The sequence below is a fragment of the Equus quagga genome, chromosome 5, assembly GCF_021613505.1.
Source record: "Equus quagga isolate Etosha38 chromosome 5, UCLA_HA_Equagga_1.0, whole genome shotgun sequence".
Classification (NCBI taxonomy): Eukaryota; Metazoa; Chordata; class Mammalia; order Perissodactyla; family Equidae; genus Equus; species Equus quagga.
Window position 1 is genome coordinate 58,399,548 of NC_060271.1, and position 18,770 is coordinate 58,418,317.

The window sequence follows — 18,770 nt, forward strand, 5'->3', positions numbered from 1 at the left end:
GTTCCGCTGCAGGCGGCCCAGTGTTTCGTTAGTTCGAATCCTGGGTGCGGACACGGCACTGCTCATCAAGCCACGCTGAGGCAGCGTCCCACATGCCATAACTAGAAGGACCCACAACGAAGAATATACAACTATGTACCGGGGGACTTTGGGGAGAAAAAGGAAAAAAAATAAAATCTTTAAAAACAGCTTCATAATGATTACTCTATATAATATATTGTTTGTGGAGCTAGTTGTTTTCCTCTACAAATAGGATCCTACTTTAGTCAATGTGTCATGATTGAACTTTTTTTTTTTTTGAGGAAGATTAGCCCTGAGCTAACTACTGCGAGTCCTCCTCTTTTTTGCTGAGGAAGCCTGGCCCTGAGCTAACATCTGTGCCCATCTTCCTCCACTTTATATGTGGGATGCCTACCACAGCATGGCGTGCCAAGCAGTGCCATGTCCACACCCGGGATCCGAACGGGTGAACCCCAGGCCGCTGAGAAGCAGAACATGTGAACTTAACCGCTGTGCCACTGGGCTGGCCCCCAGAACTTTTAAGGTTTTAAAAATGCGGTTCTATATTGTATGCCCAATATATGCATGAATGTATATTTGTGAATAGTGTTTATTGGAATGGATTTGATATTTTACTTCTGAGCAATTTCAGGAAAGTTATTAGAACAGCAGGCAAGAGTGAATCACAGAACAGTCCATGATCAAGAAAATTAAGGCTGGGGTTATGTATGAAAGGCAGGAACCAGACAGGAAATGGGCCAAACCAAGAGAATTATCAGAAGTTGACACTTAAGATATGCAAGCTCTGTAGCCCATACAACCCAGAAAAATGGTCAGGAGCAAGAGAATACACAGATAGAAAAAGTCAGGCCAAGGCAGAAGCTCAGAAACCAGACCAGCAAGTAGTCAATAAGCAGACATATGGGAAAAGGAGGCAATGAAGGATTTTGTTTGAATTAAAGCAAATATAAGAACATATTTATCCAGGTCCTGCAGATAAGAGGAAGCAACTTAACTTTACTAGATGAATAAGACTCAGGAGCCAAGGCAGATCCTGGTCCCACTCCCTTTTGTTATTTACAGAATAACCAATTTTCTAAATTGGGAGTATAGATAGGATTCCTCGAGGTTATGTTACAAATAAATGATCCTCGTGGCAAGTAAATCCCTAGTGACTTGGCAAATGATGTTTAATTTGCGTTGTATGTTGAATGTTTTACATCTTTTAAAATAATTCTTAAGATTTACTTTTCAGGAATCTGAGAACCGGCAAATGATCGAACAACTCCGAAAAGCCAATGAAGATGCTGAAAACTGGGAAAATAAGGCCCGTCAAGCAGAGGCAGATAACAATACCCTCAAATTAGAACTTATCACTGCTGAGGCAGAGGGTAATAGATTAAAAGAAAAAATAGATGCCCTCAATAGAGAACTTGAGCAGGTAAGTTTGGGAAAATATGCTTGTGGTACATCCTGTATCATTTTTAAGCGAGTCTTGTTTGACTTTCCATAAATTAAATATACGAACACTTAAATTATTTAAATATACCATGAATTGTAACCTGCTGTTTTCCTTATACCCACTCTGATTCTCCTCTAATCTGTTACCTACCCCACAACTAGAATAATCTTTAGCATCTTTTAAAATTAGGAATTATTTCAAACATACCAAATGAGTACCCAAAAAAGTAATATAAAAGACACATATACCCACCTCTCAGGTTTAAGGATGCTAACATTGTGCCATATTTGCTTAAAGTCTGTCTTTATTTAAAGAAAGAAAACATTACCGATGTCGTTCCTCATCCTTTCTCCTCCACCTTCTCTAATGATTGGTGTGTGTAACTTTCATGACAGTTGTATAACTCTTTTACATATGTTTATACTTTTTCTACATATTTATTACCCACAAATGATGTATAATGTTTTGTGTGTTTTGTTTGTGATAATATACTGTAGATGTCCATTGGCACCTTGTCTTTTTTGTTTAATATCATAATTTTGAATTTATTTTGATACATATAGTGTACATCTAAATAGTTGCATCTATATTCATTTTATAAGTATTTTATTTTAAAAATTCATCACCATAATAAAGGAAATTTAATTGTCTTCACTTTTTCTATAATAAAACGCTGCAACAAACATCCTTTTACAGTTCCCCTTGGGTATATATTTCTCTAGGTTTACGCCTGGAAATAGAATAACTAGATCCAAGATGTGTGCAATTTTAATTCCTTTAAGTGTTGTCAAATTGCTCTCTAAAATTTTACTCTTCCACCAGATATCATGGAGTTATTTTCTCAAATACTAATCAATTTTGATATTATCAGACTTTAAAATTTTTTCCATACTTTTTGTTTTGTGTTTCCTTGATTGCAAATGAAATTGAGGATCTTTTCATGTTTCTTGGCCGATCAGGATTCCTCTTCTATGAATTTTCTCTTGAACGAGGTTTTGTAAACTTTGCCCGTTTTTGTATTAGGTTATCTTTTTCATATTGATTTATAGGAATTATCTATTATATATAATATATAATTATCTATTTTTTCTTAATGATAATTCTTTTAAAGATGTTACAGTTACCATCTCCTTGTCTGTGGCTTGTCTTTTCCCTGTGCTTGCAATATAAACAGAAGTTTTAAAGTTTGATGCTGTCAGAATTATTGTCAATCTTTTCCCATATTGTTTATGCTTTATGTCTTCTTTAACAAATCCTTTACTACCCAAGACCGGGAAGACATTTTCTTATATTTTCATTTAAAAGTTCTTCTAAAATTCTAAAAGTATGTGAAATTTTGCTTTTCACGTTTAGATCTTTAATCCACTTGAGATAGACTTTGTGTATAGTTTGCAATAGAGATATAATTTTATATTTCTGTGAATGGATATGTATCATCCTTTCTTCACTGAATTATGTCTTCTTTGTCATAAAGATAAGTTTCAATACATTCTGCTCCATTGGTCTGTTTATGTATATCTGCTTGCCAACAATACACTCTTGGAGCTTCCATAGTTTTATCTTAAGTCTTGATATTTTGGAGGATTAATGTTCCCCAGAATTGTTTTGACTATACTTTGCCCATATTAAATTATCTCAAATGAATTTTAGAATAAATTTGTCACATTCCATCATTTAACATATTTCTTCTTTTATATGCTTAAGACTGGAAATTTCTCTCTAAATATTTCTTTGGCTGCATCCCACAAGTTTTGACATAATGCTTTTATTGCTATTCGCTTTTAAATATTGCCTAATTCAATTCTGATTTATTTTTCATCACTGAAGTTATTTTTTAAATTTCCAATGTACAGAGGACTTAAGGTCATTATTCTGTTTTTTATTTCTAATTTGTTATAACAATCAGGTAAAATGGCTTATATGATATTCTTTTGGTATCTGTTAAGACTTGCTTAGTGACAGGGTACACAACATTTGACAATACTTCAAATGAGCTTTAAAAGCATGTGCATTCACTTATTGTTGGGTATATATTTGTTATAAATTATATATATATATGTGGTTAGGCTTGTTAATAGTGTCATTCAATTCTTATAAATCCTTACTAAATTTGATTCTTGATATTTCAGTTACTGAAAGAAATGTGTTAAGATTCTCCTCTATAATTGTGGATTTGTCTGTTTTACTCCAAATGATTTTCTCAGTTTTTGCTTTATTTTTGAGACTATTATTAGTTTCATACCAGTTCAGTATTTTATATATTTCTGATGAAAATGTTCTATCTTTGTGTAATGACTCACTTGAATAAGACTTTTTGCTTAAAAGTGTTTTTTATATATTAACATAGCTATTTAGTTTGCTTGTTTATTGTTTACAAACTGCTGGTATATACAATTTTTAACCTACTGTATTCAAGTATAATTTACATGCAATAAAAAGGACTCATTTTAAGTGTGTGGTTCTATAAGTTTTGACAAATAAATACACTTGCACAGCCATGACTATAATCAAGTTATAGAACATTCTATCACTTTCTTAACATTCCCTCAAGTCCTTTTGCAGTCAGTCCATCCCAATTCCTAGGCAACTACTGATTTGCTTTCTCTAGAATTTTATATAAATGGAATTATACATTAAGTACTCATTTGTGTCTTGGCTGCTTTTACTTAGCATAATGATTTTGAAGTTCATCCATGTCGTTGCATGTTAGTTGAATCATTAGTTCATATCATTGAGTAGTGTTCCTTTGTATAGCTATATCACAATTTTTTTATTCACCTGTTGATGGACACTTAGTTTTTGTAATAGTCTGCTAGGGCTGCCATAACAAAATACCATGGATTGGGTGGCTTAATCAATATAAATTTATTTTCTCATAGTTCTGGAGACTGGAAGTCCAAGATCAAGGTGCTGGCAGGTTTGTTTTCTTCTGAGGGCTCTCAACTTGGTCCGTAGATGGCCGCCTTATTGCTGTGTCCTCACAAGGCCTTTCCTCTGTGCATGTGCATCCCTGGTGTGTCTCTCTCTTCTTATAAGGACACCAGTCATTCATATTGGAGTAGGGCCTGATTGTTATGATCTCATTAAATTTAATTACCTCCTTAAAGGCCCTATCACAAAATATGGTCACATTGGGGGTTAGGGCTTCAACATATGAATTTTGAAGGGACACAATTCAGTCCATAACAGATTGTTTCTAGTTTTTGGCCATCATGAATAAAATTGCTGTGAACATTGTATGCAAGTCTTTGTGTACACGTAAGTTTTCATTATTCTTGGATAAATATTAGGAGTGTAGTTGTTAGATCATATGATGTGTGCTTAAGTTTGTAAGAAACTGATAAACTCTTTTCCGAAATTGACTGTGCCACTTTATACTTCCACTTGCATTGTATGAAAGTTCCAGTTGCTCTACATCTTTCTCAACACATGGTATTGTTAATCGATTGTATCACGGTGTAGTTTTAGTTTGCATTTCCTTCATGACTAATGATGTTGAGCAGCTTTCCACGTTTGTAATGACCAATAATATATGTTCCTCTGTAAAGTATCTGTTCAAATGTGTTGCCCATATGTTTATTAGGTGGTTGTTATTATGTTGTAAGAATTTTTTCAAAGACCTAGTTGTTCCTTTGTCAGATATATGTATTTTTGAATATTTTCTCCCAGTCATTGATTTGCCTTTTTCTTTGCTTTTTCTTCTTTTTCTGAGAACTGAATTTTTTTTTATTGCAGTAACATTGGTTTATAACATGGTATAAATTTCAGGTGTACATCATTATATTTCAATTTCTGTGTAGATTACGTCATGTTCACCATCCAAAGACTGATTACAATCCATCACCATACACATGTGGTAGTGTTTCACTTTTCTCCTTACCCTCGTCCCCTCGGGTAACCACCAATCCAATCTCTGTCTCTATGTGATTGTTTGTTGTTGTTTTTGTCTTCTACTTATGAGTGAGATCATACAATATTTGACTTTCTCCTTCTGACTTATTTTGCTTAGCATAGTACCCTCGGGGTCGATCCATGTTGTCACAAATGGCCAGATTTCATCCTTTATGACTGAGTAGTATTCTATTGTGTATATATACCACATCTTCTTTATCCATTCGTCCCTTGATGGGCACCTAGGTTGCTTCCAAGTCTTGGCTATTGTGAATAATGCTGCAATGAACATAGGGGTGCATGTATCTTTATGCATTCATGTTTTCATGTTCTTTGGATAAATACCCAGCAGTGGCAGAGCTGGATCATATGGTAGATCTATTCTTAATTTTCTGAGGATACTCCATACTGCTTTCCATAGTGGCTGCACCAGTTTGCACTCCCACCCGCACTGTACAAGGATTCGCTTCTCTCCATATCCTCTCCAAAACTTGTTGTTTCCTGTCTTGTTAATTATAGCCATTCTGACCGGAGTGAGATGATATCTCGTTGTAGTTTTCATTTGCATTTGCCTGATAGTTAATGATGTTGAGCATCTTTTCATGTGCCCATTGGCCATCTGTCTATCTTCTTTGGAGAAATCTCTGTTCAGATCTTTGGCCCGTTTCTTAATTGGGTTGTTGGTTTTTTTGTTGTTGAGATGTATGAGTTCTTTATATATTTTGGATATTAACACCTTATCAGATGTATGGTTTGAAAATATCTTCTCCCAATTGTTAGGTTGTCTTTTCATCCTGTTGATGGTTTCCTTTGCTGTGCAGAAGCTTTTTAGCTTTTTTATGTAGTCCGATTTGTTTATTTTTTCTATTGTTTCCCTTTCTCAGTCAGACATTATGCTTGAAAATATGTCACTAAGACCGATGTCAAAGAGCGTACTGCCTATGTTTTCTTCTAGAAGTTTCCTGGTTTCAAGTCTTACATTCAAATATTTAATCAATTTTGAGTTAATTTTTGTGTATGGTGTAAGATAACGGTCTACTTTCATTCATTTGCACGTGGCTTTCTAGTTTCCCCAACACCACTTACTGAAGAGACTTTCCTTTCTCCATTGTATGTTCTTGGCTCCCTTGTTGAAAATTAGCTATCCATATATGTGTGGGTTTATTTCTGGGCTCTTGATTCTGTTCCATTGATCTATGTGTCTGTTTTTGTGCCAGTACCATGCTGTTTTGGTTACTGTAGTTTTGTAGTATATTTTGAAATCAGGGAGTGTGACACCTCCAGCTTTGTTCTTTTTTTTCAGGATTCTTTTTGTTATTCGAGGTCTTTTGTTGTTCCCTATAAGTTTTAGGATTCTTTCTTCTATTTCTGTGAAAATGTTGTTGGAACTTTGATAGAGATTGTGTTAAAACAGTAGATTGCTTCAAGAAGTATGGACATTTTGACTATGTTAATTCTTCTATTGCAAGAGCATGGAATATCTTTGCATTTCTTTGTGTCTTCTTCAATTTCTTTCAACAGTGTTTTTTAGTTCTCAGTGTACAGATCTTTCACCTCTTTGGTTAGACTTATTGCTAGATATTTTATTCTTTTTTTTTTGCAGTTGGAAATGGGACTGTGTTCTTAATTTCTTTTTCTGCTACTTTGTTGTTAGTGTATAGAAATGCAACTGATTTTTGCATGTTGATTTTATATCCAGCAACTTTACAGTATTCATTTATTATTTCTAACAGTTTTTTGGTGGATTCATTAGAGTTTTCTATATATAAAATCTTGTCAATGGTGTTGGGAAAACTGGATAGCCACATGCAAAAGAACGAAAGTAGACCATGCCCTTACACCATGCACAAAAATCAACTCAAAATGGATTAAAGACTTGAATGTAAGACTTGAAACCAGGAAACTTCTAGAAGAAAACATAGGTAGCACACTCTTTGACATCGGTCTTAGCAGCATATTTTCAAGTATGATGTCTGACTGGGCAAGGGAAACAAAAGAAAAAATGGGACTACATCAAACTAAAAAGCTTCTGCACAGCAAAGGAAACCATCAACAAAACGAAAAGACAACCTAACAAATGGGAGAAGATATTTCCAAACCATATATCAGAGAAGGTGTTAATATCCAAAATATACAAAGAACTCACACATCACCACAACAACAAAACCAACAACCCAATTAAGAAAAAGGCAAAAGATCTGAACAGAAATTTCTCCAAAGAAGATATATGGATGACCAACAGGCATATGAAAAGATACTCAACATCATTAGCTATCAGGGAAATGCAAATCAAAAGTACAATGAGGTATCACCTCATTCCAGTCAGAATGGCTATAGTTAACAAGACAGGAAACAAGTGTTGGAGAGGATATTAAGAGAATCAAACCCTCATACACTGCTGGTGGGAGTGCAAACTGGTGCAGCCACTATGGAAAGCAGTATGGAGTATCCTCAGAAAATTAAGAATAGATCTACCATATGATCCATCTGTTCCACTGCTGGGTATTTATCCAAAGAACTTGCAAACACAAATGTGTAGAGTTACATGCACCCCTATGTTCATTGCAGCATTATTCACAATAGCCAAGACTTGGAAGCAACCTAGGTGCCCATCAAGGGACGAATGGATAAAGAAGATGTGGTATGTATACATAATGGAATACTACTCAGCCATAAGAAATGATGAAATCCAGCCATTTGCGACAACATGGATGGACCTTGAGGGTATTATGCTAAGTGAAATAAGTCAGAAGGAGAAAGTCAAATACTGTATGATCTCACTCATAAGTGGAAGATAAAAATGACAATAAACAAACATAGCAACAGAGATTGGATTGCTGGTTACCATAGGGGAAGTGGGGAGGAGGGAGGGCAAAAGGGGTGATTAGGCTCACAAGTGTGGTGATGGATTATAATTAGTTTTTGGGTGGTGAACATGATGTAATCTGCACAGAATTTGGAATATATTACAATGTACATCTGAAAGCTTAAAAAAAATGCCTTGTCATCTGCAAATAGTGACAGTTTCACTTCTTCCTTTCCAATTTTGATCCCTTTTATTTCTTTTTCCTTCCTGATTGCTCTGGCTAGGACTTCCAATACTATGTTAAATAAGAGTGGTGAAAGTGGGCATCCTTGTCTGGTTCCTGTTCTTAGAGGGATAGCTTTCAGTTTTTCTCCATTGAGAATATTAGCTGTGGGTTTGTCATATATGGCCTTTATTATGTTGAGGTACTTTCCTTCTCTATACCCATGTTATTCAGAGTTTTGATCATAAATGGATGCTGTGTCTCGTCAAATGCTTTCTCAGCATCTGTTGAGATGATCATGTGATTTTTATTCTTCATTTTGTTAATGTGGTTTATCACGTTGATTTTGCAGATATTAAACCATCCCTGCATCTCTGGAATAATCTCATGTGATCATAGTGTATGATCCTTTTAAAATATTGCTGTATTCAGTTTGCCAGTATTTTGTTGAGGATCTTTGCATCTATGTTCATCAGCAATATTGGCCTATAATTTTCCTTTGTGTTGTCTGTGTCTGGCTTTGGGATCAGGGTGATGTTGGCCTCATAGAATGAGTTAGAAAGTGTTCTGTCTTCAATTTCTTGGAATAGTTTGAGAAGGATAAGTATTAAATCTTCTTTGAATGTTTGGTAGAATTCTTTAGGGAAGGTATCTGGTCCTGGACTTTTGTTTTTTGGGAGAATTTTGATTACTGTTTCACTCTCTTGTATTAGTATATTCAGATTCTCTGCTTCTTCTTGATTCAGTTTTGGGAGGTGGTATGAGTCTGAGAATTTATCCATTTCATCTAGTTGTCCAATTTGTTGGCATATAGTTTTTCATAGTATTCTCTTATAATCATTTGTATTCTGTGGTATCTGTTGCTCCTCTTTCATTTCTAATTTTATTTATTTGAGCCTTCTTTCTTTTTTTCTTAGTGGGTCTGGCTAAAGGTTTGTCAATTTTGTTTATCTTCTCAAAGAACCAGCTCTTAGTTTCATTGATCCTTCCTACTGTTTTTTGGTTTCTATTTCATTTGTTTCTGCTCTAATTTTTATTATTTCCCTCCTTCCACTGACTTTGGCCTTTGTTTATTCTTCTTTCTCTAGTTCTTTTAGGTGTAGTTTAATATTGCTTATTTGAGATTTTTCTTCTTTGTTAAAGTGGGCCTGTATTGCTATGGATTTCTCCCTTAGGACCCTTTTTGCTGCATGCCATGAGTTGTTATGGTATGTTTTCGTTTTCATTTGTCTCCAGATATGTTTTGATTTCTTCTTTTAATTTCTTCATTGATCCATTGGTTGTTCTGTAGCATGTTGTTTACTCTCCACATATTTATCACTTTTTTCTTGTAGTTGATTTCTAGTTTCATAGCTTAATGGTTGGAAAATATGCTTGAAATGATTTCAGTCTTCTTAAATTTATTGAGATTTGCCTTGTTTCCCAATATATGGTCTGTATTTGAGAATGTTCCAAGTGCATTTGAGAAGAATGTGTATCGTGCTGATTTTGGGTGGAGTGATCTATATATATATCTATTAAGTCCATCTGGTCTAGTTTTTCATTCAATTCCACTTGTTGACTTTCTGTCTGGATGATCTATCCATTGATGTTAGTGGGATGGTGAGGTCCCCTACTATTATTGTGTTGCTGTTAATTTCTCCTTTTAGGTGTGTTAATAGTTGCTTTATGTACTTTGGTGCTCCTGTGTTAGGTACATATATGTTTATGTGTTATGTTCTTGGTGGAGTGTCCCTTTTATCATTATATACTGCCCCTCTTTGTCTCTCATTGCCTCTTTTATCTTGATGTCTACTTTGTCTGGTATAAGTATGGCAACTCCTGCTTTCTTTTGTTGGCCCTTAGTTTGAAGTATTGTCTTCTCTCTCTTCACCCTGAGCCTATGTTTGTGTTTAGAGCTGAGATGTGTTTCTGGGAGGCAGCACCTTGTTGGGTCTTGTTTTTCAATCCATCAAGCCACTCTGTCTTTTGATTGGAGAATTCAATCCATTTACATTTAGAGTGATTATTGATTTATGAGGGCTTAATACTGCCATTTTATCACTTGTTTTCCTGTTGTTCTATATTTCCCTTGTTTCTCGTCCCATGTATTTCTGACTACCAGGTCAGTTTGGTGTTTCTCTTTGATGGTTTTCTCTGATTTCTCTTTATTTGGCATTTGTGTCTCTATTTTGATTTTTTGTTTAGTGATTACTGTGAGGTTTGTATAAAAGATCTCATAGATGAGATAATCCGTTTTCTGATAGCCTCTTATTGCCTTAGTCTAAGCAGATGCCATCCCTTTCCTCTTCTCCATGTTATTGTTGTCACAACTTATTCTGCTTTGTCTTGTGAGTTTATGATTAAAATGAAGTGATTACAGTTATTTTTGATGCTTTCCTTCCCTTTATCTTTAATGTTATAATTAAGTGTTTGCTAACCTGTTCTGATAGAGAGCTGCATTTTCTGATTTTCTCTATCTTCTTGCTCAAAGCTTTGTAAACGCTTTTTTTTTTTTCAGGTATGAGGGCCTTCTTGATCATTTCCTGTGTGTGTGTGTGTGGGGCGGGGGGGGGGGGGGGGGGTGTCTTGTGGCAGTGAACTCCCTCAGCTTTTGTTTATCTGGGAAAGTTTTTATTTCTCCATCATATCTGAAGGATTGTTTCACTGGATAGAGTATTCTTGGATGAAAGTTTTTGTCTGTCAGAATTTTGAATATATCATTCCACTCTCTCCTAGTCTGTAAGGTTTCTGCTGAGAAATCCAATGAAAGGCTGATAGGGGTTCCCTTGTAGGTTATTTTCTTCTGCCTTGCTGCCCTTAATATTTTTGATTTGTCATTGACTTTTGCCAGTTCTACTAATATATGCCTTGGAGAAGGTCTTTTTACACTGATGTGATTAGGAGTTCTATTAGTTTCTTTTACTTGTAATTCCAGCTGCTTCCCCAGGTTTGGCAAGTTCTCAGCTATTATTTCTTCGAACAGGCCTTCTGATCATTTTTCCCTCTTTACTCCTTCTGGAATACCTATGACCCTTATGTTGCATTTCCTAATTGAGTTGGATATTTCTTGGAGAGTTCCTTCATTTCTTTTTAGTCTTTGTTCTCTCTCCTCCTCCATCTGCAGCATTTCTATATTTCTGTACTCTAAATTACTGATTATGTCCTCCATAGAATCAGCTCTATTTTTTAAGGTCTTCAGATTTTTCTTTATGTCATCCATTGTGTTTTTCATCTCCAACATTTCTGATTTTTTTTATAGTTTCAATCCCTTTTGTGAAGAATTCTCTCTGTTCATTAATTTTATTCCTGAGATCATTGAACTGTCTTTCTGACTTTTCTTGTAAACTTATTGAGTTTCTTTATGATAACTATTTTGAATTCTTTGTCATTTAGATTATAAATTTCTGTGACTTAAGGATTGGTTTCTGGGTTCTTGTCATTTTCCTTCAGGTCTGGAATGTTAATATACCTCTCCATGCTATTTGATGGAGTAGACTTTTGCTGTTGCATAGTGTTAGTATCTGGTTGCAGATTCCACTTGCCACCACTGGGCAGTGCAGGAACTGTGTTTTCTGAGCCCCCTGTGACCCCTGACAGATGTGCCTTTCTATTGGAAGCTGTGTCGACAGGGCCTGTCTGCATTTTCCTGCTATCCGGTGCTGCTTTGCACATGTATGCACAGGTGCTCTGCCAGGGGTCCCCTGTTCTGGCTGACTGGCCAAGCTGGTGTGCCAGCTGGGAGGTGGGAGAGGGGCACTTTCTCTCATGTGCGTGATCCCACACACCCCTGCTCTGCAGTCACAGGCTGCCCGCCTGGGCTACTAGGTTTGTTGTGGACACCCCTGTGAGTGCTTAGCTGCCTCCATGTAGAGCATTCCCACAAGCTGGAAGGCAACTCCAAGAGTGTAAGCATTCCCATGGAGGGCTGCCTTTTTCCCCTTCTCCTCTCAGTGTTGCATGCCACCCACTGCATGTGGTCCCAAGCTCTAGATCGCTGCTGCTTAGGAGGGAGGAGGATCTCCTTACCTCCTTCCACTGCCTCCTGGTGGGGGGAGGCGGGACCAGCATCCCCACCTTCAGTTGTATGGTTGTAGGAGTCTCTCACATGTCTATTGTGTTGTGTGAATGTCCTCTGTTGATTTATGAATGTCCTTTACATTGTATCTTAGTGAGGAGAGACTAAAGGAAGAGCTCACTCCACCATGATGCTGATGTCACCAGTCTATATTGAGCATTTTTTAGTATTCCATTCTCTCTCTCTGTTGTGGTCATATAAGCTATACATCATTACTTTTTTTTTTTTACTGATTGCTCTAGAATATAAACCATGCATATTTTAATTATCATACCTTCAAATAATATATTACCTCATAGTATGCTTTTATTTCCTCCCTCCCATGCTTTATTCTACTGTTCTTACATTTTACTTCTACATATATAGTAAACCCCATAGTGCATTGTTATTATTTTTACTTTAAACAGTTATCTTTAAAGACTATGAGGTGAATGAAAGACTTTTTTTCTTTCACCCACATATTTACTATCTCTAATGCTCTTCATTCCTTTGGGTGCATCCAAATTTTTGTCCACCAGCTTGCTCTTTTTGCTAGAATAATTTCCTTTAAAAATTTCTTCAAGCACAGTTCTCTTGGCATCAAATTCTCTCAGGTCTTGTTTGTTTTAAAAAGTGTTTATTTCACCTTCATTTATGAAGAACATTTTTGCTGGCCATAGAATTCTAAGTTGGTAGGTATTTTTTCTTTCAGCATTTTAGCAATGTTTTTTCATTGTATTCTGGCTTATGTAGTTTCTGGAGAGAAGTCTGAGGTCAAGCTTATCTTTATTTCTCTAAATATGTTTCTTTTTTGACTCTGGCTGTTTTTAATGTTTTTATCACTGGTTTCCAGCAATTGGACTTCCAGCAGTTGGTATTGATGTTGTTTTCCTTGTGTTTATAACACTCAAGATTCCTTGAGATTATAAATTTCACCAAATTCAGAAAATATTTGGCCATTATTTCTCCAAATATTTGTTGTTCTCTCCTCCCCTTTTTCTTTTGGAACTCCAATTTAAAGTATATTAGACCTCTTAGTATTGTTCCACAGATCGTTAAGATTCTATACATTTTTTCCCAGTCTTTTCCTGGTTTTGCTTTATTTTACATTGTTGCTTTTTTTGTGTCTTCATATTTGCTGATCTTTTCTTCTGATATAGCTCATCTGTTAATTCCATTCAGTGAAATTCTTATTTCAAAGATTATATTTTCATCTCCAAAACTTCTGTTTGGTTCTTTGAATGTTTTTCACTTTTCTTCTAATCGTTTTTGTTTTTCCCTTTAAATCCTTGAGCATATTGAGCACATTTATAATAGCTGTTTTAGTGTCCTTGTTTGCTAATTCCATCATCTCTGCCACATTTGATTCTGTGTCTATTGACTGACGTTTCTCTTAATTATGGGTCTCATATTCCTATTTCTGGGCCCAGTCAGTAAGTTCTGATTGTATTCTAGACATTGTTAATTTTACATTGTTGAGAGCTCGATTTTAAAAATATCAGGTTTATTTTGTCAAACTGTTAAGTTAATTGACATTCACTTTATCTTTTCAAGGATTGTTTATAAGCTCTTTAGGAGAGCTCTAGACTAGTCTTTATTCTAGGGCTACTTTATCCCCACTTCTAAGATGTGACCCTTCTTGGGTCTCTATTGATTGCTTGTATAGTCAATGAAGTGTTGAAGTGTCTCCACTCTGGCTGATGAGATTTTGAGTGATTCCTGGTCCTATATGAGCTGTGGGAATTGTTTGGCTCACAAGTTTTTTGGTAATTGTTCTTTCCTAGGAAGTTGTTTTTTGCCTCACCTCATGGAGTTTCACTTGTGCATATGCAGATTTCTGGAACTCCTTCTCTGCATAACTCTCTTCCTCTGATGCTCTGCTCCACAAGTTCTAGCCACTTCAACTTCCCTGAACCCTGATCTTTATCTTTTGAACTCAGTAAGATCACTGGACTGTATTTTGGTTCATTTTTCCTGCATCACAGTCCAGAATTCACCTCTAGGCAGGATGCTGTGGCAACCATAGGGTTCACCTTGTTTGTTTTCTTTCCCTCAGAGATCATAATTCTCTGCTACCTGCTATCCATTGTCTGGAAATAGGTTTTTCACTCCTATGTTTTGTCCATCTTCCTACTTGTTTGTGGCAACGTGGTAATTCAGACCTTGTTACTCCTTCTTGTCTGGGTAATAGCTATTTTAAAGCCCTTGTCTACTAATACTATCATCTTTGTCATTTTTGCATTTATTTACATCAACTGATTTTTATCCTGCTTTTGGGTCACATTTTCCTGCATCTTTACATGTCCGGTATTTTTTAATTGGATGCTGGACATTGTGAATTTTACTTTGTTGAACATTGGATTTTGTTGTCTTCCTTCAAGAGTGTTGGATTTGTTCTGGCAGGTTGTTAAATTACTTGCAGATCAACTGATACTTTCAAGATTGTTTTTAAGCTTTTCTAGAACAGATCTAAAGTAGTCTTTTCTTTAATCCTAGTTTAGCCCTACCACTGAGGTGCAGTCCTTCTGGATTCTCTATTAAATGCTCAGCCCAGCATGTTCATTAAGGACTCTTCACTTTGGCAGGTTCAAACTTTGATATCTCTCAACCATGTATCAGCTTAGAATTGTTTACTTTAGAGCTCTCTAGTTGTTCTTTCCAAGGCTTCTAGAGTTTCACTCTATATTTTCATGGCTCAGTGTTCAACAACAGACTCAAGGAGACTCCTAGGCAAATTTCTGGATATCTTTTTTGTGTAGATCCCTTGTTTCTGGAACCCTGCCCTCACACATTTCAGGTGCTTTTTTCTGTCTCCTCAACTCAGCCAAACAACCATGCTGTGATTGAAGTTTCTTTCCCTGAGCCACAGACTGGAAAATGTCTCCAGACAGAAAGTGGGATGATCATAGGGCTCACCTTGTTTGTTTTCCTTCTATCAGAGATCACAGTTCTGTGCTGCCTGTTGTCCTATGTTTGGAAGCAATTATTTATTTTTTTTAAACTAGTTTTCTCGTTGTTAACAGTGGGAGGATAAGTTCAGTGCCACTTATCTTATCATAGCTGGAAACAGAAGTATTATATATCTTTTTAAAATTCTTTTCAACTGTTTGACTCTAATAAATATCATATAGCTTGATTTTTTAAAAAATTCAATCTGAGAATATCTTTCTATTAACTGATAAGTTTAATCCATTTGTATTTATTTGAATTACTGGCACATTTAGGTTTACTATTACTGATTTATTTTGTACTTTCTACTTGTGATTCTTTTATGTTTATTTCTTTCTTTTTATTTGTCTATGTCTTTGTTTTATTTACACACTTCCTACCCCCGCTTTTCATTGGTCTGGAAGTTATTTTTTTCAATCTACTATTTTAGTAGTTAAAATTGTAATATGCATATTTAACAAAGTCTATTGTTAGTATCTCCAACCCTCCTCCTAAACGATACATGGTCCTAAGAATATTTGAATACTGAGCCCAACACTGCTTAGTAGTGCATGTGTGCCCTCTCTCATTCTCTCTCTTTCTGTCACACACACACACCAATCTTTTGGAATATTATTGTGTACTATTTTAGTTCCACCTTGGTTTTTTTATGTCCTTAAAAATAAATCATTACTATTCTTATTCTTTCAGTCAATACTTATTTGTATCCACCCCTATGTTTATGAACTTCTTCAATCATCATTACTTTTGGCATTCTATTTCTTTCTTCTAAATTCAATTTCTTTTCTTCAAATTACTTCCTTTCTTTGATCTGTGAGTTAATTTTCTCAGCCTTTATGTGAAAATGGCTTTATTTTACTTTCATTTTTGAACGTTAGTTTAGCTGAGTATGGAATTGTACATTGAGAGTTATTTTCCCTTGATAACTTTAAAAATAATTGTTGCCTCTTTTTTTTGAGAAATCTTTTCTCATTCTAATTATCATTCTTTATAAGTCTATCTTTTGTCATTGGTTCCTTTTAAAGTCTTCTTGTTCTCCTTGTTTGTAGTGTCACTATTATGTGTCTAGGTATGGATTTATTGGGAGGGGGGTTTGTTTTGTTGTACTTTTTCAGTCTGAGTAATCATGCCTTTTATTAATTTTGGAAAATTCTCAGATGTTATTTCTTTGAGTATTACTGCCTCCAAATTCACTCTACTGTCTCCCTCAACTTTTATAATATGCTTTTTGAATCTTCTAGTCTAAATATTTATTAATCTTCGTAGCATAGTTTCCATATGTTTATCTCTCTATGCTGTGATCTGTCCTCTAGTTCATTCTTCCCTTTTCAGCTGTATTAGTCTATTCTTTGATGCATTCATTAAAATTTTCACTTTCTTGACTACTTTTCCTTTCTTTCCAGAAGTTCTGTTTGATTCTTCTTCAAATGTGCCTATTTTTTTATGTTGTATTCTTTTCTTTTCAATTTTTTAAATGTCTTTAAATTTTTTAAGTATATTTTCCCATGCCTTCTAAAATATTTTGTTCAATAATTTGAAGTTCTAGAAGTCTGAACCTACTATGTGTTATGTTGCTCTGACTCTCACTCATGATGGATTGTGTCCTCCTGTGTTTGATTGTATGCTCCTCTTAAGCGAGACTTTTCCCCCTCCCTAGAATCTTGTATGGCTAGGGAGATGGGTTTGCTTCTATAAAGGGATTCTGGATTATCATTTGCATGGGACAAACTTTATGTTAAAGTTTACAGTTGGGGATAGGTAGTGTAAAGTGAGACTCCAAAATTGAGTGAAGTCAGACCTAACATTTCCGTTTCTTACAGAAGACATTTTTTTCCCTATTCAAAAACTAGGTCAAGATAAACTTTTGGTTGTTTCTCTGTGAGGTTGAGTGGATTTTTTCTTCTGGAGCCTCCTTTTAAGGGTTCCAGATTATAGTCTCAGTTCCAGCTCTCCATTAGTCCTAAATTCTTGTCTCCTACCCTTGCTTGAATGTTGAACCATAAGCCAGTTACTGTTACTGAGTCTTCCTACCCCTAACTCTTAGCCTTAGGCCTGCTCATTTACTTACTGCTCTGGCTTTGTTTTCTCTTTGTTTTGGGCATGTGAGAATTTCTCTTTCTTCCCTGAAAACTCAGCTATGAATTGCAAAAATATCTTTTTTGTTCTATTTTATCCAGAAGGTTTTCCTCTTAGCTTAGTCAACTATCTTACTAGAACTTGAAACATCCAGAGTGATCTTTCCAAAACACAAAACTCATTGCATCACCTCTCTCTTTAAGACGTTTCAATGGATAAAAACTTAAATTTTAACCCAATTTAGTAGGCTGTGTCTTGTGAATTTTGTAAACCTTTTTGACTGTGTCTCCTATCACTCTTCCCTGTGCTATCTGAGCTCCAGCCATACTAGCCTTCTCTCTGTTCTTGGAGCATGTCATTTCACTTCCTCCACACACTCCCTCCAGGGCCTTTGCACTTAGCATTCCTTTGATTTGAAATGCTGCTCCCACAACACACTCTATATCTACTCACCTTACAGATCTCAGCTCTAGGATCCTTTACTCAGGGAAGCCTTTCCTGACTTCCCTGACCCTGCCCGTCTAGGTCACTTTCCTTTGTTGTACACTTTTTTCTCTAGAAGTATTTGCTTAATATGTATTTATACTTATTCATCTGTGTGAGTATTTGATCTATGCATGACTCCCCCATAATCTGTAAGTTTCATGAGAACAGAGACTATTTTGCTTACAGGTGCGTTGGATATGCATCTAGGCACATTGACTAGAATGTAGAATATACTCAATAAATATGTAATGGGTGGATAGACATGTGAGTAGATGAATGGATAGAAGGTTGTTTGAAGAATAAGTAAGAAATAGAGTGAATAAGGAAGGAAGGGAAGAAAAAAGGTAGGAGTGAATAAGGAAGGAAGGGAAGAAAAAAGGTAGGAGTGAATTGTAGCCAAATAACTTATTCCATGAGCAATTGTTTTGTGCTTTGTACTTGTAAAAGCAGAAAAATTTCTTTATTTGCCTCTCAGTTCTGTTAGCTTCACGTAATAGCAAGTACTTCTCTGTAGGTGGCAGTGTACTTACGTAAGACATTTTTTCTGAAAAAAAGGGGAGGCAGAATTATCTTGAATGTTTGAAAGCATTTATATAACTTGTATCTCATATTACAGTTTTTTAAATGTGCTCTTATTTCCCATAATGTGGATGTAGTCTTAATTTATATTTTCCCAGAATCCTTTTACCTAGAGGTATTAATAAGTGCTAGAGAGTTATCAGTCCTCATTATATGATATTATGATCAATATCAACATGCAATTCAAGAATTGGAAAATGGATATTTGTGAATGAAACAGTGACACATGTTTTGTCTTTAACAGCAATAATATTTATATTAT

General features: G+C 35.5%; 1 protein-coding gene across 7 annotated transcripts in view; it reads left to right on the top strand.

Moving 5' to 3' along the window:
- Positions 1-18,770, top strand: part of TSGA10 (testis specific 10) — a 114,409-nt gene that overhangs the window by 74,903 nt on the left and 20,736 nt on the right. For 6 of the 7 annotated variants that reach the window (XR_006888848.1, XM_046663366.1, XM_046663363.1 and 3 more), the window contains one exon: positions 1,256-1,441. Coding sequence is in view for 6 of the 7 variants with exons in the window: in XM_046663366.1 (XP_046519322.1) it covers positions 1,256-1,441 (186 nt within the window). In the remaining variant the exon portion in view is untranslated. Of the gene's footprint in view, positions 1-1,242; positions 1,442-18,770 lie in introns of those variants that run through there. The other variant, XM_046663369.1, reaches the window with a different exon arrangement.